General features: G+C 51.4%; 3 protein-coding genes and 4 non-coding genes across 12 annotated transcripts in view; 1 reads left to right on the top strand and 6 right to left on the bottom strand.

The window, feature by feature from the left end:
* The window catches only part of NEK8 (NIMA related kinase 8), a 21,657-nt gene extending 9,073 nt beyond the window's left edge, over positions 1-12,584 (bottom strand). The window contains exon 1 of one of the 4 annotated variants that reach the window (XM_074263713.1): positions 12,335-12,584. The gene's annotated coding sequence lies outside the window, so the exon portion shown is untranslated. Of the gene's footprint in view, positions 1-201; positions 263-312; positions 393-12,334 lie in introns of those variants that run through there. The other 3 variants (XM_074263719.1, XM_074263718.1, XM_074263714.1) reach the window with 3 other exon arrangements.
* Positions 11,368-14,513, top strand: TLCD1 (TLC domain containing 1). Of its 3 annotated transcripts, XM_074263728.1 has the most exons (6): positions 11,368-11,486; positions 11,754-11,848; positions 12,164-12,403; positions 12,757-12,839; positions 12,936-13,018; positions 13,977-14,513. In XM_074263728.1, exons 3-6 carry the CDS (start codon positions 12,213-12,215, stop codon positions 14,358-14,360), a joined length of 741 nt encoding a protein of 246 aa, XP_074119829.1. In that variant the 5' UTR covers positions 11,368-11,486; positions 11,754-11,848; positions 12,164-12,212; the 3' UTR covers positions 14,361-14,513. The 3 variants fall into 3 exon arrangements, with proteins under 3 accessions (XP_074119829.1, XP_074119830.1, XP_074119831.1); XM_074263729.1 differs by lacking the exon at positions 11,368-11,486 and having other exon boundaries at positions 11,707-11,848; XM_074263730.1 differs by lacking the exons at positions 11,368-11,486; positions 11,754-11,848 and having other exon boundaries at positions 12,093-12,403.
* Positions 14,514-15,121: 608 nt separating this feature from the next.
* Positions 15,122-18,361, bottom strand: RPL23A (ribosomal protein L23a). The gene is made up of 5 exons (XM_074263732.1): positions 18,235-18,361; positions 17,095-17,278; positions 15,893-16,069; positions 15,393-15,462; positions 15,122-15,182 (listed from the first exon to the last, which is right to left on the bottom strand). Exons 1-5 carry the CDS (start codon positions 18,257-18,259, stop codon positions 15,168-15,170), a joined length of 471 nt encoding a protein of 156 aa, XP_074119833.1. The 5' UTR covers positions 18,260-18,361; the 3' UTR covers positions 15,122-15,167.
* LOC141542027 (small nucleolar RNA Z17) lies at positions 15,281-15,350 on the bottom strand. Its single transcript, XR_012482033.1, has one exon. It is a non-coding gene; the product is annotated as a small nucleolar RNA Z17 (small nucleolar RNA).
* LOC141542014 (small nucleolar RNA SNORD42) lies at positions 15,528-15,593 on the bottom strand. The gene has a single exon (XR_012482020.1). It is a non-coding gene; the product is annotated as a small nucleolar RNA SNORD42 (small nucleolar RNA).
* Positions 16,249-16,319, bottom strand: LOC141542026 (small nucleolar RNA Z17). Its single transcript, XR_012482032.1, has one exon. It is a non-coding gene; the product is annotated as a small nucleolar RNA Z17 (small nucleolar RNA).
* Positions 17,354-17,421, bottom strand: LOC141542015 (small nucleolar RNA SNORD42). The gene has a single exon (XR_012482021.1). It is a non-coding gene; the product is annotated as a small nucleolar RNA SNORD42 (small nucleolar RNA).
* Positions 18,362-20,093: the final 1,732 nt, after the last annotated feature.

Below are 20,093 nucleotides of genomic sequence, written 5' to 3'. Positions count from 1 at the left end.
GCTTCTCGGCCAGTCGCCCCGTAAGTCAGAGCTCTCCCTCGAGTCCGCGGCCGCTCATTTGTTCAGCCGGTGGCGGACTCTTAGAAAGCGCGCTTGAAATGGGCTTTTTAACCCCTGCTTGGATCCTCCGTCTTTAGCACACCGGAGGCAGTTAATAAATGCCGGCCAAATAGATAAACGTCCGGGGTTTCTTTGTCCCACCTTCAGCTCCCAGAGCCTCCGGGACCCCCTCCCCCCGGCCCGAGGAGTGCGGCGGCTGCGCACTGCGCGGCCCCTTCCCTTAGTCCCACCCGCTTCCCGTTAGATCCACACCTGCCAGTTCTTCCCTCTTAGGCACCGCGGCTGTAGAAACGGGCCTGGGGTTTCCTGGTTCCTTCCTCCCGGGTCCTGAAGGAAGCTAGGGAAGCCAGGAGATGAGCAGGGAGCGCGGCCCAGCAAGAAGGTCCCACAAGAGCGGGCGGAGGGGAATGAAGCTGTAAGAAGGCTGGGCTGGCGGGGAAGGGGCTGCCAGAGAGCATTTTGTATCTGGAGGAAACAGGGAGACACGAGAGTAAGTAGGGGGTGACCTGCCCAGAGCTGTGCCTTGGAAAACTCACTTTAGTGGCTGAATGGGGGGGTGTAGGGGGGGAAGCAGCAGGATATTGCCATAATCAGGACGTCAAGTGATTCAGGGCAGCACTAAAGTGGTAGCAGAGGAAAGAAGGGGGAGTATTTGAGAAATGAGAAGGGGAAATCAATTGACAGGCTTGGTGCCATATAGGATGGGGGCTAGAACAGTGAGAGATAATGGTTAACCTCCATAGTAATGGGGAAGGTAGGAGAAAGGAGGATTTAGGGGGAAAGGTGGCTAATGTTCTGGGTAAGTGAAGTTTAAAATGTCTCCTGGAGGGGGCAGCTAGGGGGCGCAGTGGACAGAGCACCAGCCCTGGATTCAGGAGGACCCGAGATCAAATCCGATCTCAGACACTTAAGGCAAGGCACTTAACCCCAGCCTCGGGGGAAAGAAACAGTCTACTGGACGTCCAGTCAGAGATATCTGAAATGTGGAGACTGGAGGGCCGCGGAGATCTTGGGACTAGATACGTAGATGTGAGAATGATGAAAAGCTGTGTCAAAGGCCGCAGTGAGATCCAAGAGAAGGAATCCTGACAAAAGACCCGTGGACTTGGCGTATGTTTGACAAGATGGTAACTTTGCAGAGAGGAATGAAAAAGTCAGAAGCGGGACGGTAAAAGGTTAGAGAGAGAGAGAAAAGTGCCCTCAGTTACCGCCGTTGGCCTTTTACCGTTGTGGAGTTAAAAGGATTGAAGGAGGGTTTTCTGAGGATGGGAAAGACGCGGACATGTTTGTGGGCAGTAGGGAAAGAACAGGAAGCTAAGAGATGGAAAATAGTATGAGCGGGGATGGTCAAGGCAGTCATCTGTTGGAGACCGGACACAATGAGATCCCAATTACATGAGGAGAGGGGTTACAGGCCCCGAGTCCCCAGAGCTCCTCAATCTTGCCGACCCCCATATGTTGCCAAGACCCGATTTCTGTTTTGTGCCATCTCTAGAATTTGCCCCCTTCCCTCCCCTAACACGGCACCACCCCTGTCCAGGGCTCATCATCTCACTCCTGGGCCGCTGTAACAAAGAGCCCGCTAGTGGCTCTGCCTAGCTCAAGCCTCTTCCCATTCCAATCCATCTTCCTCTCGGTCACCAGTGATTTTCCCAAAGCTCCCGTCGGATCACCTCATCTCCAGGAGCAAGTACAAAATCCTGCTTGGCCTTCTAAGCCTTCTCCACCTGGCCCCTGCTTCCTTCCCAGTTTTCTTACACTGCAGTCCTCAATGAGCATTCTTCCATCCTGTGACCCTGGCCTCCTGACTTGTTCCCCATATTTCTCAGCTCTGGGCAGTCTCTTTGGCTGTCCCCCAGATCTTGGAACTCCCTCCCTCCCTTGTTCCAACAACTGATCTCCCTGGCTCCCTTTAATTCCCAACTAAAATCCCTTTTATTGGAAACCCTCCATTGCCAACTTCCCATTTATATTCTCCATAGCTCATTCTAGATATATGTTTGCACGTTGCCTGCCCTATTAGATTGTAAGCTCCTTGGGGTAGGAACTGTCTTTTGCCTTTTTTTGTATCTTGTTCTTAGAACTGTGCTTGGAACATAGTTGCTTAAAACATGTTTATTGATTAATTGAGACTGAGGCATAGGAGGCATCTGAATGACAAGTGGGAGCTCATGGTGCACAACCGATAATATTCTGCCTGTCATATGTGGGACGAGGTGGCCAGGACGAGGGATCTGCTCGAGGCTAATCTCTGAATCTCTTTCCTTCCTTAATGATCAAGTCAATATAACATACCAAAGGTCATTCCAACCTACAGCCTTACGGCCCTTTTTGGAATCCCTGGGATGGAGTTTTAGGCTGCATTATCCGAAGCTTCTTTCCTCAGTCTCCATCCCCAGCTCTTTCATACCCATTCATGTCATCCTATCCCTCCCCTTTCTCCATCCTGTCCTTCTAGGGCACCCTCTGAAACCCAGTTCTATTTGATTTTAATGATATTGATGTACTTTGTTATAAATTTCTTTGATTTCCAAATATATCCCCAAGGCCCCATCTCTTATAAAAGGTTTTCAATAAAACACATTCACAGTTTGCCAGTTATGCAACGCTCTGTACTCCAGAGAGACGGATTTTCTTCTCTCCTTTTCCTTGTTCTGTTGACAAAATGCCTTTCACATGAGCCTTGTGCCCTCCCCCAAATACTTGGCAAATATCATATATTTAATTTCCTCTGTACATATTGCGCCCCATGCCCTCAACCACAGTTCCTTACAAGGGGATGGGATGTAATTATGTTTAACTGATTAATCGAGTCATCAAAGATGATGGAATGATTTGCCATTTCCTTTGTCGATTCATTCCACAGATGAAGGAACTGAGGCAAACAGAGTTAATTGACTTGTCCGTAGTCCCAGAGTCAGTAAGTTTCTGAGGATGGATTTGAATTCAGGTCCTCCCAGCTCCAGACCTGGTGCTCTATCCATGGTGCCCCTTGTAAGAGTAGGGAGAATCTTTTCATTCCCAGTATCTGACAGTGTCTTAGTATACAGCAAATAATGTTTCTTGGGTTGAGTGAAACTGCATGCAAAGCCATTCTGTTCCTGTCTAGAAGTTCTTTTGTTTTTAAATCTCTGTATAGGGCTCACCTGATTGGGTATGGGACACAGGGAGTGACCCATGCTCCCGCAGCAGCCAGTGAGACAGACACATAGTTCATCTAGACAACTGAACTGTAAACACTGAACCAAAATATAAATAAACCCATACAAGCATTGACATTATACTCAAGGAAAGGGCAAAGAGTAGGTGGGGCAATACCTGGACAAGGAGGAGTGTTGGAGTTTCATATTTGCCCAAGGAGGAAGTAGGGAAGTCCCAAGGTCATGAATGATTCAGCTGAAATCACTAAGACCTTCTGGACTTCAATCTAAAGGATACTGTAACAACTTTTTAAAGGAACTTTTCTTTGTCTCCATAGGCAGAAGAATGAAGCTGTTCCCAGAATTCATTGATCCATTCCATAAATATGGCACCCCTGCCTTGGAAGGCACTGGGCTAGGTCTTGGGAGGATAGAGATGAATATACATAGAGCCTGCTCTTAAGAAGTTTATCATCCAATGGGGATTGGAGAAGCCATGGAAACACCTTCCTTGGATAGAAAGGAGAGACGAATACAGCATGAGTTCAGTCAGTGGCCAGACGTTTGTGAATATACCATGCACTTTGTGAGACAGATGGAAACAAACTCGACCTTCAAGGAGTTTCTAGTTTACTGAGGGAGATGATAAGTCTATAGGATTGTAAGGACTGTGTAGAGAGAGGGAGAAAACATTTATTAAGACCTATTATGTTCCAGACACTTCCCTGAGCACTTTACAAAGATTCAGTTATTTTTCAATCATGTCTTTTGGGGTTTTCTTGGCAAAGATACTAGAGTGATCGGCCATTGCCGGCTCATTTTACAGGTGAAGAAATGGAGGTAAGCAGGATAAAGTGACTTGCCCAGGTCACATACTGGTAAGTGTCTGGGCCCAGATTTGAACTCAGGGAGATGAGTCTGCAGTGCTCTTTCTAATGGGCCACCTGCTTCATGGATACTTCATGTTGTGTTCAATGTGCCACCTAGCTGCTTTACAAATATGTCATACAAGAAATATAAAAGAATGAACGGAGCCTTGAGTTCAAATTCGGCCTGGGACACTTCCGGTTGCACCATCCTGGCCTGTCACTTAACTTGCTCGCCTCTTGGTTGTTGTGAGGATCAAAGTCTGTTGTGGGACTGTCCCCCAGATCAGGCCCTCTGACCTCAGGAGTCCTACAGAGCTTCCTCTCCTCTACCATTCTTCACTGGGTGACCTCATCAGCTCCGAGGATTTAATTACCTCTATGTTGCTACTGATTTACTGAATTATTGTAAAGGGCTCTGCAGAGTGCCGGGATCATTAATATTTTTAATCACTGAATTAACTATTGTAAAGGATTCAGCACAGTGCCTGGATCATAGTAGGTGCTTAATAAATGTTTTTAATCATTGGATTAATCATTGGAAAGGGCAGTTAGCTATCATTTTACAAGACAATCAGGAAGGGAGGACACAATCAGCTGAAGTGATCAGGAAAGGCTTCCCCTAGAAAGGGCTGTCTGAAGGTCTTGACAGAATAAGGAATCCCAAGGAGCCAGATGGTGAGAAGTCGTCCCCAGGCATGTCTCAGAACAATCAGAGCAACGGCAAAGCCCCCCAAAGATGGAGCGCCTCTCGGAGAAACAGCCAAATGACTGGTCTGGCTGGCTTGTGCAGTTTCTTAATGTAGGAGGAGGAATAGAAAGGTAGATCGGGGTCAAATTTCAAAGGGCTTTAAATACCAAACAGAGGAGTTTGTATTTGATCCCAGAGGCCACAGGGAACCACTAGAGTATATTTAGTTAAGGAATAACATGGTCCGATCTGTGCTTAGGAAAATCACTTTTAACTGTTTCATTGACTATCTCCAAATTAACCCAATATTATATTGCTTGGAGCAGCAAGATGGTGTAATGAATAGAACTCCAGAGAAGGGAAGGCTCATCTTCTTAAATTCATTGGCTGTGTGATCCTGTGCAAATCACTTTCCATTTACCTCAGTTTCCTCATCTGTCAAATGAGCTAGAGAAGTAAATAGCGGAGAGGGGGTGGGGGAAAATTTGGGACACAAGGTTTTGCAAGGGTCAGTGTTAAAAATTTATCCATGTTTATGTTTTGAAAGTTAAAAAAAAGTAAATAATAAAATTAACATACCATAGAATCTTTGCTAAGAAAACCCCAAATGGGGTTTTGAAAAGCCAGAAATGGCTGAAAAATGATTGAATAATTTGCTTGTTCATGGCTAGGAGAAGCTGGGACTGTCTTTTGCCCCTCTTTTTTGCATCCACAGCACTTAGCATGGGGCCCAAAGCCTGTTGACTGACTGAAGGTGGGGTTAGAGTAGACACGGGAGCCAGGGAGACCAAGAGCAGGTATTTGCAGTTGTCAGAGAGTTTATTAGGGCCAGAGCTGGGTGCGGTTCCGCATGAAGGTGGAGAAAAGGTCACGTCCTAGGAGGAAGACAACCAGCTTATCCACCTGATTAGGTACGCTAGGTAAGAGAGGGGGAGGAGTCTTAGATAATAATGGAAGATAATGAGATAAAAGGTTCAGAAACAAATAATGGCTTTTTCTATGGAAGGGCCAAGAAAGGAGATTTATAACAGTGCCTTAAGGCTACCCCATAAGAATTCCTGGGCCTTCCCTTGGCCCCCTTCTGTATCAGATGGCTTTATCTGCTTTTAGAAAGTGAGCTTTTGAGGGTGGGGACCCTCACTTATCACAGTGCTGTGCACTCAGTAAGCACTTAAATCATGTTTAGTTCATCCATTGATTACACTCCTGGGAGACTAGAAGACCTAGAAGGAAACAGTTCAGAAAGGGATAGCTTTAGGAGAGGGAAGGAGGCTATTTTAGACAGACTGAGTTAGAGATTTTGTATCCACCAGTGGAGAAGACAAAGATAAGGACTGCATCCAGGGTAACTCCAAGGGAGAAAGCCAACTGGCTGGTGCAGTGGGTGCAGTGATGGGCCTGGAGTCAGGAGGACCCGAGTTCAAATCCAGATAGCTATGATTGTGGATCACTTCTGTTTGCTTCTCTTTCCTTAACTCTAAAATGGGAATAATTACAGCCCCTAGTACTTCAAAGGGTTGTTGTGATTGTCAAAAAAAATTTTTTTTTGTAAAGCTAAGTTTAACACAGTGTCTGGTACACTGCTGGTGTTCAGCCGTTTATCAGTGATCCCATTTGGGGTTTTCTTGGCAAAGACATTGGAGTGGTCTGTCATTTCCTTCTGCAGCTTATTTTAGTGATGAGGAAACGGAGGCAAACAGGATTAAGGGGCTTGCCCAGGACCACACAGTTAATTGGAGGCCAGATTTGAATTCACTTTCCAACTGAAGCCCAGGACTCTTCTTCACACCAAGTTGCTCTGCTGTTTCCACTTGGGGAATGGGAACAGTCTGAGATAAAAGGAGGTTGTGCTAGAATGTGGCAGGCCTTGAATGCCAGGATCATAACTCTTACTGTTTATGCAAGAAGATCCACTGAAGGTAGAGAGTGACATGATCAGAACAAAGTATCAGTACCACTATAATATAGTTAGAGATGTGAGGGATGGAGGGGAGAAAATGCTCCTAGTCAATAGGCATTTATTAAGCACCTGCTGTGTACGGAACTGTGCTAAGCACTGGGAATACAAAGGGAGGACAATCACATAGTGCAGCAGCTGCATACAAAAAAGCTACAAGTGGGGACCGTGGAGAAGGACTACCATTAATTAAGAAGGCCTGGGAAAGGCTTCCTATGGGAGGTATAAATTTAACAGGGACTTGAAAGAAGCCAGAAAAGTGAGAAAGATAGAGAGACAAACAGAGAATGAGAGGTGGAGGAAAGAAACAGAGATAGATAGATAGATATAGAGACAGAGATGGATGATGTGAACGGCTGCAGAGAGGTCAAGAAGGATGAGAATTGAGGAAAAGCCAATAGATTTTGGCAATCCCATGCTTTGGGAACTCAGCCAACGTGTCAAGTCCTCAAAGAGATGTGAGTACCTGATCATCTTACTAGTCTCCTGAGGAACCTGTACATGGGCCAAGAAGCCACAGCTAGAACTGAAAGAAGAAAAACTGATTGGGTTAAGATTAGAAAAGGAGAACAACAAGGCTGTATACAGTCACCTTATTTAACTTATATTCAGAATACTTCATTCAAAATGCCAGGCTGGATGAATCAAAAGCTGGAATTAAGGTTGCCAGGAGAAATATCAACAATCTTCGATGTAGACGATAACCCTGATGGCAGAAAGTGAAGAATTAAGAAACCTTTTGATGAGGGTGAAGGAGAATGTAAAACCTGCTTGGAACTTCTGATCAAAAAAGTACCATTTTGGTCTTATCACTTCCTGGCAGGAGGAAGAAAAAAGGGAAGTAATGTCAAATTTTCTATTTATGGGTCAAAGATCACAACAGATCGCATTTGGAGCCAGAAAAATAAAAGGCATTTATTCCTTGGAAGGAAAGTCTGGACAGCAGACTAAAAAGCAGAGACATGGCCTTGCTAAAAATGGTCCATGTGGTCAAAGCAATGGTTTTTCCAGTAGCAATTGGGTGGGAGAGCTGGATCATAAAGAAAGCTGAGTGTTACAGGATCAACACTTTCAAATTGTGCTAGACAAGACTTTTGAGAGTGATCCAGACAGCAAGAAGCTCAAATCAGCCAATACTTAAAAGAAATTACCCTGACTATTCACTGGAAGGTAAAATACTCATGTTAAAGCTTAAATACTTTGGCAGCATAATGAGAAATGGGATTCACTGGAAAAGACCCTGATGTTCGGAAAGCTTGAAGGCAAAAAGAAAAAGGGGCAGCAGAGGATGAGATGGACAGAAAGTGTCATGGAAATGATGAACGTGACCTTAGAAAGACTGGGAATAGTGGATATCACGAAAAGACCTATACAGCTGAATAACAAAAGTTACCAGATCCGGTAACTTTGGGCAATTTTGTTTGAATGAGGGAGTCATCAGCTAGACTATTAAAAAAGGAGAGGAAAGGAACCTGGGATACTCCTGAAGGCAGGATGTCCAAACAGAGGTATAGTAATAATGGGGGAATGAACAGGCAGGTGGTAGGAGGAGCGGGAGAGACAGAGAGGGATGCTGGACAAATTGGGGACTTAGAATTCACCAGGATTTGGCAATTATTTGGATGAGTGGAGTGAGGAAAAGGAAATTTAACCAGTCCAAAAATCTCAAAGCCTTTGGTCCAGGATAACTGGGAAGATAGAGAACAGGTTTAAGGAGTGTTGGTGAATTCAGGTTTGGACATGTTAAGTTTGTGGATGGAGATAACCAGCAAATAGTTGAAAAAAATTGGAACTTCAGCTCAAGGGAAAGGCTAGTTTTGGAGATTAGTAATAATATTTAATATTTGCAAAACACTTTACATGTTACTATCCCTGATCCTCACAAGTTTGTGCTACATTTTAAACATATATTGGATTACTTGCCATCTAGGGAAGGGGCCGGAGGTAAGGGAGGGAAAAATTTGGAACACAAGGTTTTGCAAGGGTGAATGTTGGAAAATTATCCATGCATGTTTTGAAAATAAAAAGCTGTAATAAAAAATACAAAATCAAAAAAATTTGTGCTAATAATATCTGCATTTTACAGATGAGAAAACTGAGGCTAAGAGGTAAAGGGACCTGGGAAGGCTCCTGGAGCAGCATTTGAACTCGGGTGTTCCTGATTCTCGGGTAGCACTCTACCCATTGCACCACCTACTGGTCAAAAAAGATTTTCACATCATAAAGTCAGTATTTTTGAGTTGGAAGATGCCATCTGCCAGTCTAATTAAATGCCACCTCCTCGTGTACTGAGGAAAAAACCGTGAAGCTTTAAGGGGTTAAATGACTCGCCAAGGTCCACAGCTAAATGTCAAGTCAGGACAAGGGAGTTCTTTCCACTACACATTGGAGGTTATTCCTGAGACGATGGCAGCAAATGAGAGGAGAGGGCCAAGGGGAGAAGCTTGGGGTACCTCCTTGTAAGGGGTAAGGAGAAAGGCAGTGGGAGACACGGGAGATGAAAGTGCCGTGTTTCAGAAATGCAGAGAAAAGGAGGATTGAAGAAAGGACTGGGCTTTGTGCCCCGTGTCCAGAACAAAGGAAACCTGAAAACACTCAAAGGATTTAACTCCAGAAAATAGAGTGAGGCACAAATAAATGTATCCAGGAAAAACAGGCAATAAGGAAGCAGGGGGGGGGGGGGGCGGAATTAAGAGGGTTAGGGAAGGTTTCCTGGAGAAGGCAGGATTTTAGTTGGAACTTGAAGCCAGGAGGTCAGTGTCTGGAGAGGAGCAGGGGGAACATTGCAGAAGTGTAAATAAAGTCTTTTTCTGCAGTTTGACAGGAAGTTGCAGCTCAAGGGGATGAGCTCTGTGTGTGTCTGAAGGTAATAAGAATTTCCCTTCTCACTCATTAAAGTTCCTGATTGCAAAACGGTCAAGTTAAGTGAAGCTGCCGTGGCTTCATTTGTATGAGCCCTTGAGAAGAAAAGTCACTTGAGCCCGCTAGGGCAGGAGTGGGTCAGATGTTCCCAGCAAGCCTTGGAGGGCCCTAGTGAGGGCCAGCTCACGGTCACGTTCAGGGCCCCGGGCCCCGGGCAGAATCCTGCTCTCCTGCCCCAAACAGGAAGTGGGTCTAATTCCAGGCTCTTGGCGGGGCCATAAATACCTCATAATGATGGGGATGAGGATAATTAGCTGAGGCCTGGGCTTCTCTGGCTTCTGAGTGGGTGGGAGACAAATGTAGGCAACCCGGAAGCTGGAAGAAGGGACACTGGCTCGGGACCCCACTTTCTCTCCTACCGCCCAGGATCCCTGTTCCTGCCTCTCACCCCCTCCAGCCTCAGTGCCAGGAAACGCAGGTTCAACTTTGCCTTGTTAATCTTACAGCAGTCCTCTGAAGCAGGGGCAAGAACTGAGGCTCAGATGTTAAGTGACTCGCCCAGCTTCTTAAGACTAGATTTGAACTTGGGTCTTCCTGTTCCAGTTCTTGTCTCTATCCTCTGCACCACCCAGCTGCCTCATGAGATACAAGGAGGACTTTGACGATGAAAAGTACCAGGGGAAGGAGGCAATGGGGCCCCTGAAACCTTTGAGGTTTCACCCCATGAGAGATGTGGTGCCCTTGAAACTGTCTCTGCCTGGAAACCCTGAGGGGGAGGGGTGGCCGGCCCCAGCTGGGGCAGTTTCTTAGGTGCGGGGTCGGGGGCCAGCACAGCCAAGCATGGGGTGGGGATTGAGGCCCGAAGCTGTCTGCTCTTATTTAGGCTAGTTCTGGGCCTGGGGAGCCAGGCTGGGTTAATGTGTAAGCTGAGGAGCAGCTCTCGGAGGGGAAGAGTAAACACTTCTGGGGTTGGGGAGGGGGAAAGAGCAGGGGGGGTAGTTTACTGCTGGGGCCGAGGCATTCAAGGTCGAGCAGAGACTTAAAAAGAGCCAGGGCCACCACTGCCCCTCTGGCCTGGGGGCGACGGGACCCTCAGCCACTGCCCCTCTGGCCTGGGGGCGACGGGACCCTCAGCCACTGCCCCTCAGGACCCTCAGCCACTGCCCCTCTGGCCTCGGGGTGACTGGACTCCACAGGGTCCGCCTCTGGCCACCCCAGGCTGCTGGGGCACAGATGGAGCTTTTCAGGACCACAGAGTTAGAGCCGGAGGCCCAGGCGGGCTCTTTGACTCATGCCCCTCCCCAGGCTCAGGCTGCCTGGGCTTCAGACCAAGAACGTTGGACTTTGAACCAAGCAGCTCAGGTTTGAATCCCAGCCCACCTGGCCCAAGTTCCTGAGTCTCGGTGTCCGCATCTGTACTATGGGGATAAAGCCAGGACCTTAGCCCCTTGCTCTGCTTTGCAAAATCCTAAAGCACGACTTTAGTGGGAAATGCAGGCGGCCGCCTTTAAGACGGAGTGGGCTGCCGGGGAGCCCCCAGAAGGGAGACACCCCGAGAGCGAGCCCCCGGCCACCCCAATGGGGCGGATCTGTCAGATGCCCGGCACCCGGCAGGCATTCACTCTCCATCCCCTTAACAAGCAGCCGAAGAGGAAGCACCTCTTCCTTCCCGTCGCCCGGCTGGGGCTGGACGTGGGGGGCTGAGGGCTCCACTGTGCAGCCACACTGACACCTAGCGGCCCAGGTCGGCAGCTGCTCCGGACATCTGGGTCCCAGGACACGTGCGGGCCAGGGGGAGGGAGGGGGCGGGGCGCCCAAAGAGGGACAGCGAACCGGAGGCGGCGGGGACCTGGGCCAGCCATGGGGTCCGACGGGGCGGGACGGAGCCGGGCTGGGCCGGGAAAGCGAAGGTCACTCCAAGGGTGGGAGAGGGCTGCGGGCTGGGAGCGTGGGGCGGCCGCCCCTCGGGCCGGGGCGCGGGGCCGGAGCGGCCGGCCTCTCCCCTCCCCCGGGGCATGGCGTCGGGCAGTAGGCGGGGGAAGCCGGGCAGGAGGGAACTCGCCCGGGGACGCTCCGGGTTAATGAGGCTGGGGGAGGGGGCAAGGGGAGAGGGCGGAGGGAAGCCGGAAAGAATCCCTGGGTGTCCCCTGCGCCCGTTCACAACCTGCCCACTCCAGGCGCCAGCAGCTCCGGCTCCCGGACGCTCCGTGCCCACGCACCGGTAGCCAGCCCCGGCCGGAGATCGCGGCTCCCGATCCCGGGAGCTGGGCAGGTGAGCTCTCCTGGACGGGGCGGGGGGCGGGCGCCCCTTCCCCGCCGCGGACCTCTGGGCAACTTGGAAAAGTTGATCTGCGAGAGTGCCGGGGACTGGGCCGGGCGGGCGAGGCTCCCTTCGGGGCCGAGGACCGGGGGTTGCCCCCGCGCTGGGAGGAGGCGGTGAGCAGGCGGGCGGAGGGCCGGAGGGGGCGGGGGCTGGCGGGGACCGGAGGGGGCGGGGGCAGAGGCGCCGTGGGGGAGGGGCCGGCCGGGAGGGAGGCAGCGGGACCGAGGGGCCGGCCTCTGACGGCCCGAGAGGTCGCCCCGACAGCTGCGGCGCATCCGGAGCGGCGCCGGCCGAGGCGCCCGAGAGCGACCCCATGCTCCAGACCGTGCCCCCCGCGCTGCTGCTGCTGGGCACCACGCTGACCTTCCGGGCCGCCCTGCTGCTGCTGGCCCGGCTGCCCCTGCCCACCAACGTGCGAGGCGACCCCGTGCGCACCTGGCGCTGGCACAACCTGCTCGTCTCCTTCGCCCACTCCATCGTGTCCGGACTCTGGGCTCTGCTCTGGTGAGTGGGGAGGGGGCCCACCCCGGCCGGGGCCGCGGCTCCTCCGGGACTCACGAGGGGCGGGGTGAGCCCGGCACTCTCACCTGATTCCCTTTTTGGAACCCGGGCCAAGCGGGAGCAGGGCGGGGGCCGAGGGTGGGAAAGGACCCAGAGGCGAGGGGGAACTCTCACCTGGGAAACCGGAGGCACCTGGACGCCCGCCAGGCCCCGCCTAGCGCCCGACCCCGCCCCTCCTCTCCCAGCGGCCAATCGGGAGGGCCGGCTTCTCGGAACACCCCCCCCCTCCTCTGAGAGCCAGGCCCTCCGGGGCCAGTGGGGTGATGAGGGATCTCCCCCTCCCCCTTGGCCCACAGCGTCTGGCAGACCCCGGAGATGCTGGTGGAGCTCGAGACCGCCTCGTCCCTTTCCGGCTATTGGCTCGTCTGCTTCTCCACCGGTAGGTGCTGGCTGGGGAGCCCGCGGGGGGCGGGGCGCGGGGGGCCCGAGACCCCAGGGCCGGTCACATGGCCTCTCTGCTTGCCCCCTTCTGCAGGCTATTTTATCCATGACACGTTGGACATCGTGTTGAGCGGCCAGGCTCGGGCGTCGTGGGAATATCTGGTGCACCACGTCTTGGTGAGGCAGAGGCCCTGGGAGGAAGCGGCCAGGAAGGCCGAGGCAGCCCTTATCAGAGTCAGCAGGCTTGGGTCAGCTCTGGTCCCCCTCCCGGATACTGGCCTAGCAGGAACAGACTGTCCCAGAAGCCTTTCCCCCCAGTGTTCTAACGTGCTCTGGGAGAATTGGTCGGGCAGGGATAGGGGCTACAATACCCCTGGCATAGTCTGAGCAGTTCGGCCACTAGGGCGGAGCTTCTTTTCACTCCTCCAATAAGGTCTCCTAATTGGACACATTTGCTAATTCTGGATGTGAGAAGGAATTCCCCTCTCTAGTTGAGGCAGAAACCTTTGACAATCCCCTTAAAAATGGTAAAGAACAGGAGCCTCCATGTGCAATACTGCCAGACACTGAATTCAGTCCTGCTTTTCCTTTTTTTTCCCGAGGCAACTAGGATTAAGTGACTTGCTCAGGGTGACACAGCTAGGAAATGTTGAGTGTCTGAGAGCAGACTTGAAGTCCTCCAGAATCCACTGTACCACCTAGCTGCCCCTCAAAGTCCCAGAGCTCTGTGGGAGGGGGAGACCTGAAATCCCATGACAAGGATCTGGGCTGGGCCCTCAGGAGAGTCCTGTCTTTGTATCCCCACCCTTTAGCCTAGCCCACTGTGGCTGTCTGACCGGGTCTACCAGCTTTCTGTGCCCTGGAGAGAACACAGGTGGCTAGTGTGGGTGAAGAGGGATTGCAGCACTAGAAGCAAGACCAAGCTTCCCCTGGCCTTCCTGAAGCTGCAAGGGTTCTTGTAGAATACATGGGACTGCAGAGAAGCCAGACATGTGATAACCAAAGCATAGATATTATTAAAAACCCAAGATCTCAGGTCTCCTGCTGCATTGACTCCTTGGGAAGAAAGGGGCTCATCACTGAGGTATCCCTCTCTTCCCTGGATGGTCCTCTACTGACCTTTCTTCTCTCCTAGGCCATCTTTGCCTTTGCCTCCGGAATCTTTCAGGGCAGCTTTGTGGCAGGGGGTGTCATGACCCTCTTTGTGGAGGTCAGCAACATCTTCCTCACCATAAGAATGTTGATGAAGCTCAGCAACAATCAGAACCATGTTTTCTACGAGATCAACAAGTACATCAACCTGGTGATGTACTTCCTCTTCCGCCTGGCTCCCCAGGCCTACCTCACCAGCTTTTTCATTCAGTACCTGGGGCAGAGGACATTGGGAGCCTTTCTGCTCACCATCCTGTTGCTGCTGGACCTGATGATCCTCACCTACTTTTCCCGCCTGCTTCGATCAGACTTCTGCCCAGATAGAGGTTCCCTTCGGCCTAACAATGACAAGTTTCTGACTGACTGAATAGGTGCAGTCCATCCTTATTAACTGTAGAGACTTTCCACATGGCCTAGCATCCCCCAGTTGTGGGGGAGGAAGCACAGCTCCCTATTTGGCTACCAGCTTAGATGTACTATTGAAAACATAAAAACACAAAAACACCCCTCAAATCCAAAAGCATCCTCCTTGGAAGTCCTGTGTTTTCTATGGTCAAGGGAAGTCAGTGATTCCATTAGAAAAACTTATGGATTGGGGAGACTCATTGTTTTCTTGGGACAACAAAGGTAAGACTTGGGCTAGGAAGGAAGGTAAATAAGGATCAGGTGAAAGCTTTGTAACACACAAAGGGGGGGGGGGAATTTTGTTTTGCTTGGAAACTAGGTCAGTAATCTCTTCCTTGAGGACATCTCATCCCCACCAAAGGGGTCTTAATTTATCCCTAATTCCTAGAGATGGGCAGAGAACAAAACTAAAATGTTCAAGATTTCAAGGAGTTCTCTGAGGCGTTTTTAAGCCCAAAGCAAGGCAAAGAGCAGCCAGGTTCTCTCCCACCAGTCCTCCCCTGACTTCTAGTGCTCCACTGGGAGTAAACAGTTGTCAGGCTTTGAGAGGGGTGATGGCGTCACAAGTTCAGGACTACAAAATGTAAACAGTGGAAGGAAATGGTCTGGGGAGGCTGAGTAACCCACCCAACAGACAGGATGACCAATGAAAGTACCACTACCATTGACCCCTCTTCCCATCCTGGCCCACCCTGAACTTCCATGAGAGACAGCACAGTGATATACTGGAAAACTTTTTATTGTTGGTGAAGTGAGAGCTGGACCCAGCTTAGATGATTCCAATCTGAAAAGCAAAAGGCAAGAGTGTTACCAAGAGCTTCATGGATAGAAACAAACCTTTCCTTCCCTTTAGCAAGCCCTTGAGTGGGGAGAAGAGTGCTGGGTGCATCAGCCAATCCAGAGTCATCACTGAGGCTCAGGCTTTGGTCACTCTAAACTCATCAGCTGCACCCAAGGGGGGGGGAGGCGTGGTGGCGGTTGCTCTGATACTCACTTTGTTGGCAACATCTAGAGCATCATAGTCTGGAGCAAGGCGGACGTAGGCCTTCTTCTCTCCATCAGGCCTAGAACAGAAAAAGACCTTAGCACAGACCTCTCCCAGTCTCCCAACCTTCTCTAGGCCTGCCTCATGCATCAGTGGTTCCTTTGTTAACATCATTTTTCTCTGTAAAATGATATTTTCCATCATTTGCATGAATGCTGGGAACAGACTCTAGAAGACTGGGATTAATAGTAACCTATTTTTAAAGGTCCCAATTGGATCATTTCCCTTTCTATGTACAACATTGAAGTGCCACGGTCTAGGTTAGGAACAATGGGAAAAGACAGGACAACCTGACACACCAGTGCTTTAGATCATAGGACTCCTTCAGTATGGCTTAGGAACTGTCTTGTGGGTTCAGATGAACCCCTTAGGCTTCCTTCAGTGCATGCCCACACTCCCTACCCCCCTCCCTGTGCTGGGGATGCTTCCTTGGGAGGAGCCTGGCTCACCTGATCAGAGTGTTGACCTTGGCCACATCGATGTCATACAGCTTCTTCACTGCCTGCTTGATCTGATGTTTGTTGGCCTTGACGTCCACAATGAAGACCAGAGTGTTATTGTCCTCAATCTTCTTCATGGCAGACTCAGTAGTCAAGGGAAACTTAATGATGGCATAGTGATCAAGCCTGGGGGAGGAAGAGACAGGGTGTATGGAGGTCAAAGGCCCTCTTAACTAAAAGGCTCAGGAATTCTCCAAAGTGAGGAAAATCTTACTTAAGCATCTTCCTGTCCCTATTTTATTTTCCTTGTGGATAAAACAGAGGTAGCCTGTTCCTTCTTACTGTGAGGGCTGCAGGGAAAGCAGGGTGCATCAGACACTGAGGTTGCGATCACTTTGCTCAGACTTTGGTCGCTATGAATATCATCATCTGCACCCTAAAAGTCTGAGAGCTTCTCCAGACAAGAAACCTCAACCCTTTCATATTCATTCAACAAGCACTTACTAAGTGAGGTCCAACATATTCCAGGCACTGACTGGGAAGGTTTAGCTCCCTTGCATTGCCAAGGGAGAAATTTGGAGGTGGGCAGAGTAGAGGTAAGTGTGGATATCCACAACAATGGAATTTGAATCTGGTAGAAGTGACGTTTTTCAGGGAATCATGTTCAAGAGAATTCTCACCGTGAGCTTCCTAAACTCCCAAACAATGAAGGGATCTGGGATCTGGTCCAGATACTTCCCCCTTTGCAAACACTCCCTGGAAGACTTGCTCCAGTGAGTGCCTACACAAGGGAGGCCCCGGGCACTGGCTTCCACTCACTTTCTTCCCCCATGTTTAATTGTTCCTGGAGATGCTGAACACCTTTTAGAGCCCTGACTCTCTGCAGGGCCGCCTCAAGCTCCATCCACTTTACAAAGAGAAAGGCAAATGGGGAACATGCTCTCCTCACTCAATGCCTGATTAGCAATAGTGACCAAACCTCTATGAACTACCCGAAGCGCCCCACTCCTACTCTCGTCCTCTCAGTGGGGGCCCTTACTACCAGAAAGCAGACTGAATCTAGAGATTTGACTAAGTCCTGACCTGTTTATCGAACAGTATTCAAGATGGAGACCTTTCTGCAGGAGGAGCCTCCTAAGGAAAGGCCGGGCCACCCCTACAGGCTCCTCCTGCCACCCTCCCAGGTCCCACAGACTGCGGTAAAGTCCTACTTGTTTCTCCGAGGGGCGCTTTTCCGAGGGTACTTGGGCTGCCTCCGAAGTCTTAGTGTCTTGGGTCGCCGGAAGGTGGGGGATGTTCGGATCTTCTTCTTCTTGTGGCTGTGGACACCCTTCAACACGGCCTTCTTGGCCTTCAAGGCCTTGGACTTGGCTTCTGTCTTGGGAGGGACGACGGCTTGGGGGCAGAGAGAAAAGGGCATCAGGCGCAAGGTTCTGCTTGCAAAATAAAGGGCTGCTCCCCACCCACCCAATGCCGTCAGTGGTTCCTTTGAAAACATCATCTTTCTCAGGAAAACAGTAGTTATCCATCATTGGCACGAGGCAGTGTCTCTTTCAAATGAAATCCTCCCAATTTGCTTAAGAATTATGGATTTAAAAAAAAGAAAAATGGATTTTAAAAACTGGAATCAATCTTTAAATGGCAGTGGGAAACGGGGACACACCGCAACACAGAGGCATAGAGCTGGCACCTATCTGAACATAGACATTTTTTTCTAATTTCTTAACTAATACACACACACACAGGCAAACGCGCCTGGCTTCCTTCATAGTCCCGGGCTGTCTTTTTCTCAATTAAATATCTCATTCTCCCAAGGATGCCTGCTACGTGCAGACCCAGGGCAAGGCCCGGCCCAGACTGCCTTAGTTTTCTCATCTGTAAGATGGGCAGAATAAAGGCCCACATCTTTGAGAAAGCCCTACGGAGGCTTCCGAGGGCTCCGGTGGGACCGGAGCGCTCAGCATGCAGGGGGCTGGGTTAAGCGCCGGCAGTCAGAGCCGAGCCCGCCGCCGGTCGTGATCCGCTGGGCTCGGGTCTAACCCCAATCCTGGCATCAAGTGCGGCGCCTGTTCTGCCCACCGCCCGTGGGGTCCACGGAAAGGCAGCCCTCGCCCACGCGCGAAGCCCTGGCCTGGCCGGAGCCCCTGGCGGGGAGGGGAGAGCGCTTCCTCGATCGGGCCGGGCTGAGCGGGGCCCGGCCCACGTGGTACACCCGATCGCCGTCCCGACCTCGGGCAGGCGGCAGGACCAGGGCGCGCACGGCCACAGCTATCCCGGCTCACGCCAAGCCCGCCTATTCGCCGCCGTCGCCACAGCTTGAGTCTCTCTCCCGGCCCGGGACCCTAACTCACCTTCCTTCTTCGCCTTCGGCGCCATCTTGGGGGAAAGGGGCTTCCGTGCTGCTTCCCACGAGCTTATAGAGCTAACTCTCACTCAAATCTCGCGAGACCTCCGAAGGGGACTGTGGGAAAAAGTCCGAGACTAAGGGGAGCGTGCTTATGCGGTAGTAGGGAAAACCCGACGCAAGGCCTTTCGGGATTAGTAGTTCAAATTCTACCTCAGTACCGGAAAGAGAAGGGCCGGATTGAGCACACGTCAATCCATCCCGAGGCTTCACGGGAAATGTAGTTTCTTCCAGACACGTGGTGGGCTGCTGGCGGCTGGCTGGGAGCTCACTACTTAGCTCCTTTGGTTATCAGCTTTATCTGGACGCCCGGAGTGGAGGGCGGGGAGACCGTGGGCTTACGAGCCGGGAGAGATCTGAGTCTCAGTCTTTGAGGAGACTCTTCTTGTTACATTGTCCTAAGCATCATTTAGTCAGGTGACAGCATTTGTGAGGCTTGTTCGCGGGGCCGGATACTGCAGACTCCCGGACTGCTCGGGGCCGTCACAGACGCCCCTTACCTGTTCAGCTGCGGGTCGCGCTCGGATCATCCTGGCCCGAGCGCCCGCGTTCCGCCTCAGTCCCGTGACTACCCCCAGAGTCCTCGGCCAGCCCCGCCCCTCTCTCACTTATGTGCCTTAGACTTAGTAGCCGTTAAAAAAAAAAAAAAAAAAAAGTTGAACGAAATGACAAAATCAGAACAGAACGAACTTGAAAGTGACAAATGGAGATTGTGGATGCAGAGGGGGAGGGGGAGTGACGGAGCTCTGGGGCAGAAACAGAATCAGGATGTCTGAGGGAAAGGAGGGTTGGATGGTTTTTTCCCCTTTATGTTTTGTTTTCCAATCTATCCTGTGTTAATTTTTAAATACGAAGAGACAGGGGCAGCTAGGGGGCGCAGTGGATAGAGCACCAGCCCTGAATTCAGGAGGACCCGAGTTCAAATCTGGTCTCAGACACTTAACACGTCCTACCTGTGTGACCCTGGGCAAGTCACTTAACCCCAGCCTCGGGGGGGAAAAAACGAAAACAAAAAAACCCGAAGAGACAGATGCAGAGAAGGGAACTGACGAAAGTCAGTGAGAGATGTGCACAAGTGGAAACCCCCCAGGGAGCGGCCGGGGGATGACAGAAGGCGCCCTCGCTGAGACTTTGCTCTCGGACACATCCCTAGTCTGTAAACCGTGGAAAAGCCGGGGCCGCTCCGCTTCCTCCCGGGCGTCGAGGTCGTCCGAGCGAATCCTTCTCACCCGCTTCCCGGACATTCGGAGCCCGGCTCGTGCTCGGGACTGCCTTCCCCCCCCCCCCCCCCCCCCCGCCCCAGTCCCGTCTCTCCGCGGCCTCGGAAAGCTCCTGGGAGGCGGCTCAGAACGGAGCGGGGGCCTCGCCTAGAAGGGGGAAAGAAGCTCTCCCCGCATCTCTAACTTTCTCTCAAAGAAGAGGAGCTGAGGGGCTGTTCCTGGATACAGACCACCAGCCCTCCATGGAATCAAGGAGCAAAAGGGAAACTTGTGTTTAGGCGCTAGCTTTAGAGCTGGAGTGGGGGGGGGATGGAAGGGGGTGGGGCGTGTACTTTACTGGACCGAGAGGGGCTAAGGAAGCATCCAGACTTCCACGGGCTCTGAGACATCGTCCTGCTAAAAAAGGGCGATGGGGCTGGAGAATGTATGGAGAAGGGGGCCGTGGTAGCTGTTGGCTCATCGGCCCTGAGTCTCTCGTGCTTCAGGGTCGGGGACCGGCCGTGCCCACCTCCCACCGCAGACCCCCGAAAAGGCCCGGGGGGAGGGGAGAGAGCCCGGCAGACTGTGACTCACTGGCCCGGAGTCG

This window comes from Sminthopsis crassicaudata, chromosome 4 (genome assembly GCF_048593235.1).
Source record: "Sminthopsis crassicaudata isolate SCR6 chromosome 4, ASM4859323v1, whole genome shotgun sequence".
In the NCBI taxonomy this organism is placed as follows: domain Eukaryota; kingdom Metazoa; phylum Chordata; class Mammalia; order Dasyuromorphia; family Dasyuridae; genus Sminthopsis; species Sminthopsis crassicaudata.
Note: the sequence above shows the minus strand (reverse complement) of the source record. Positions and strands in the feature narration are given on the sequence as shown.

Excerpts from the sequence above, each read along its gene's own strand:
- TLCD1 (XM_074263728.1), top strand. The coding sequence starts at position 12,213 with ATGCTCCAGACCGTGCCCCCCGCGCTGCTGCTGCTGGGCACCACGCTG. Across the intron at positions 12,404-12,756 it reads GGACTCTGGGCTCTGCTCTG|CGTCTGGCAGACCCCGGAGA; the intron begins GTGAGTGGGGAG and ends CTTGGCCCACAG. Across the intron at positions 13,019-13,976 it reads ATCTGGTGCACCACGTCTTG|GCCATCTTTGCCTTTGCCTC; the intron begins GTGAGGCAGAGG and ends CTTCTCTCCTAG.
- RPL23A (XM_074263732.1), bottom strand. The coding sequence starts at position 18,259 with ATGGCGCCGAAGGCGAAGAAGGAAG. Across the intron at positions 17,279-18,234 it reads GCCGAAGGCGAAGAAGGAAG|CCGTCGTCCCTCCCAAGACA; the intron begins GTGAGTTAGGGT and ends TCTGCCCCCAAG. Across the intron at positions 16,070-17,094 it reads AGCGCCCCTCGGAGAAACAA|GCTTGATCACTATGCCATCA; the intron begins GTAGGACTTTAC and ends TTCCTCCCCCAG.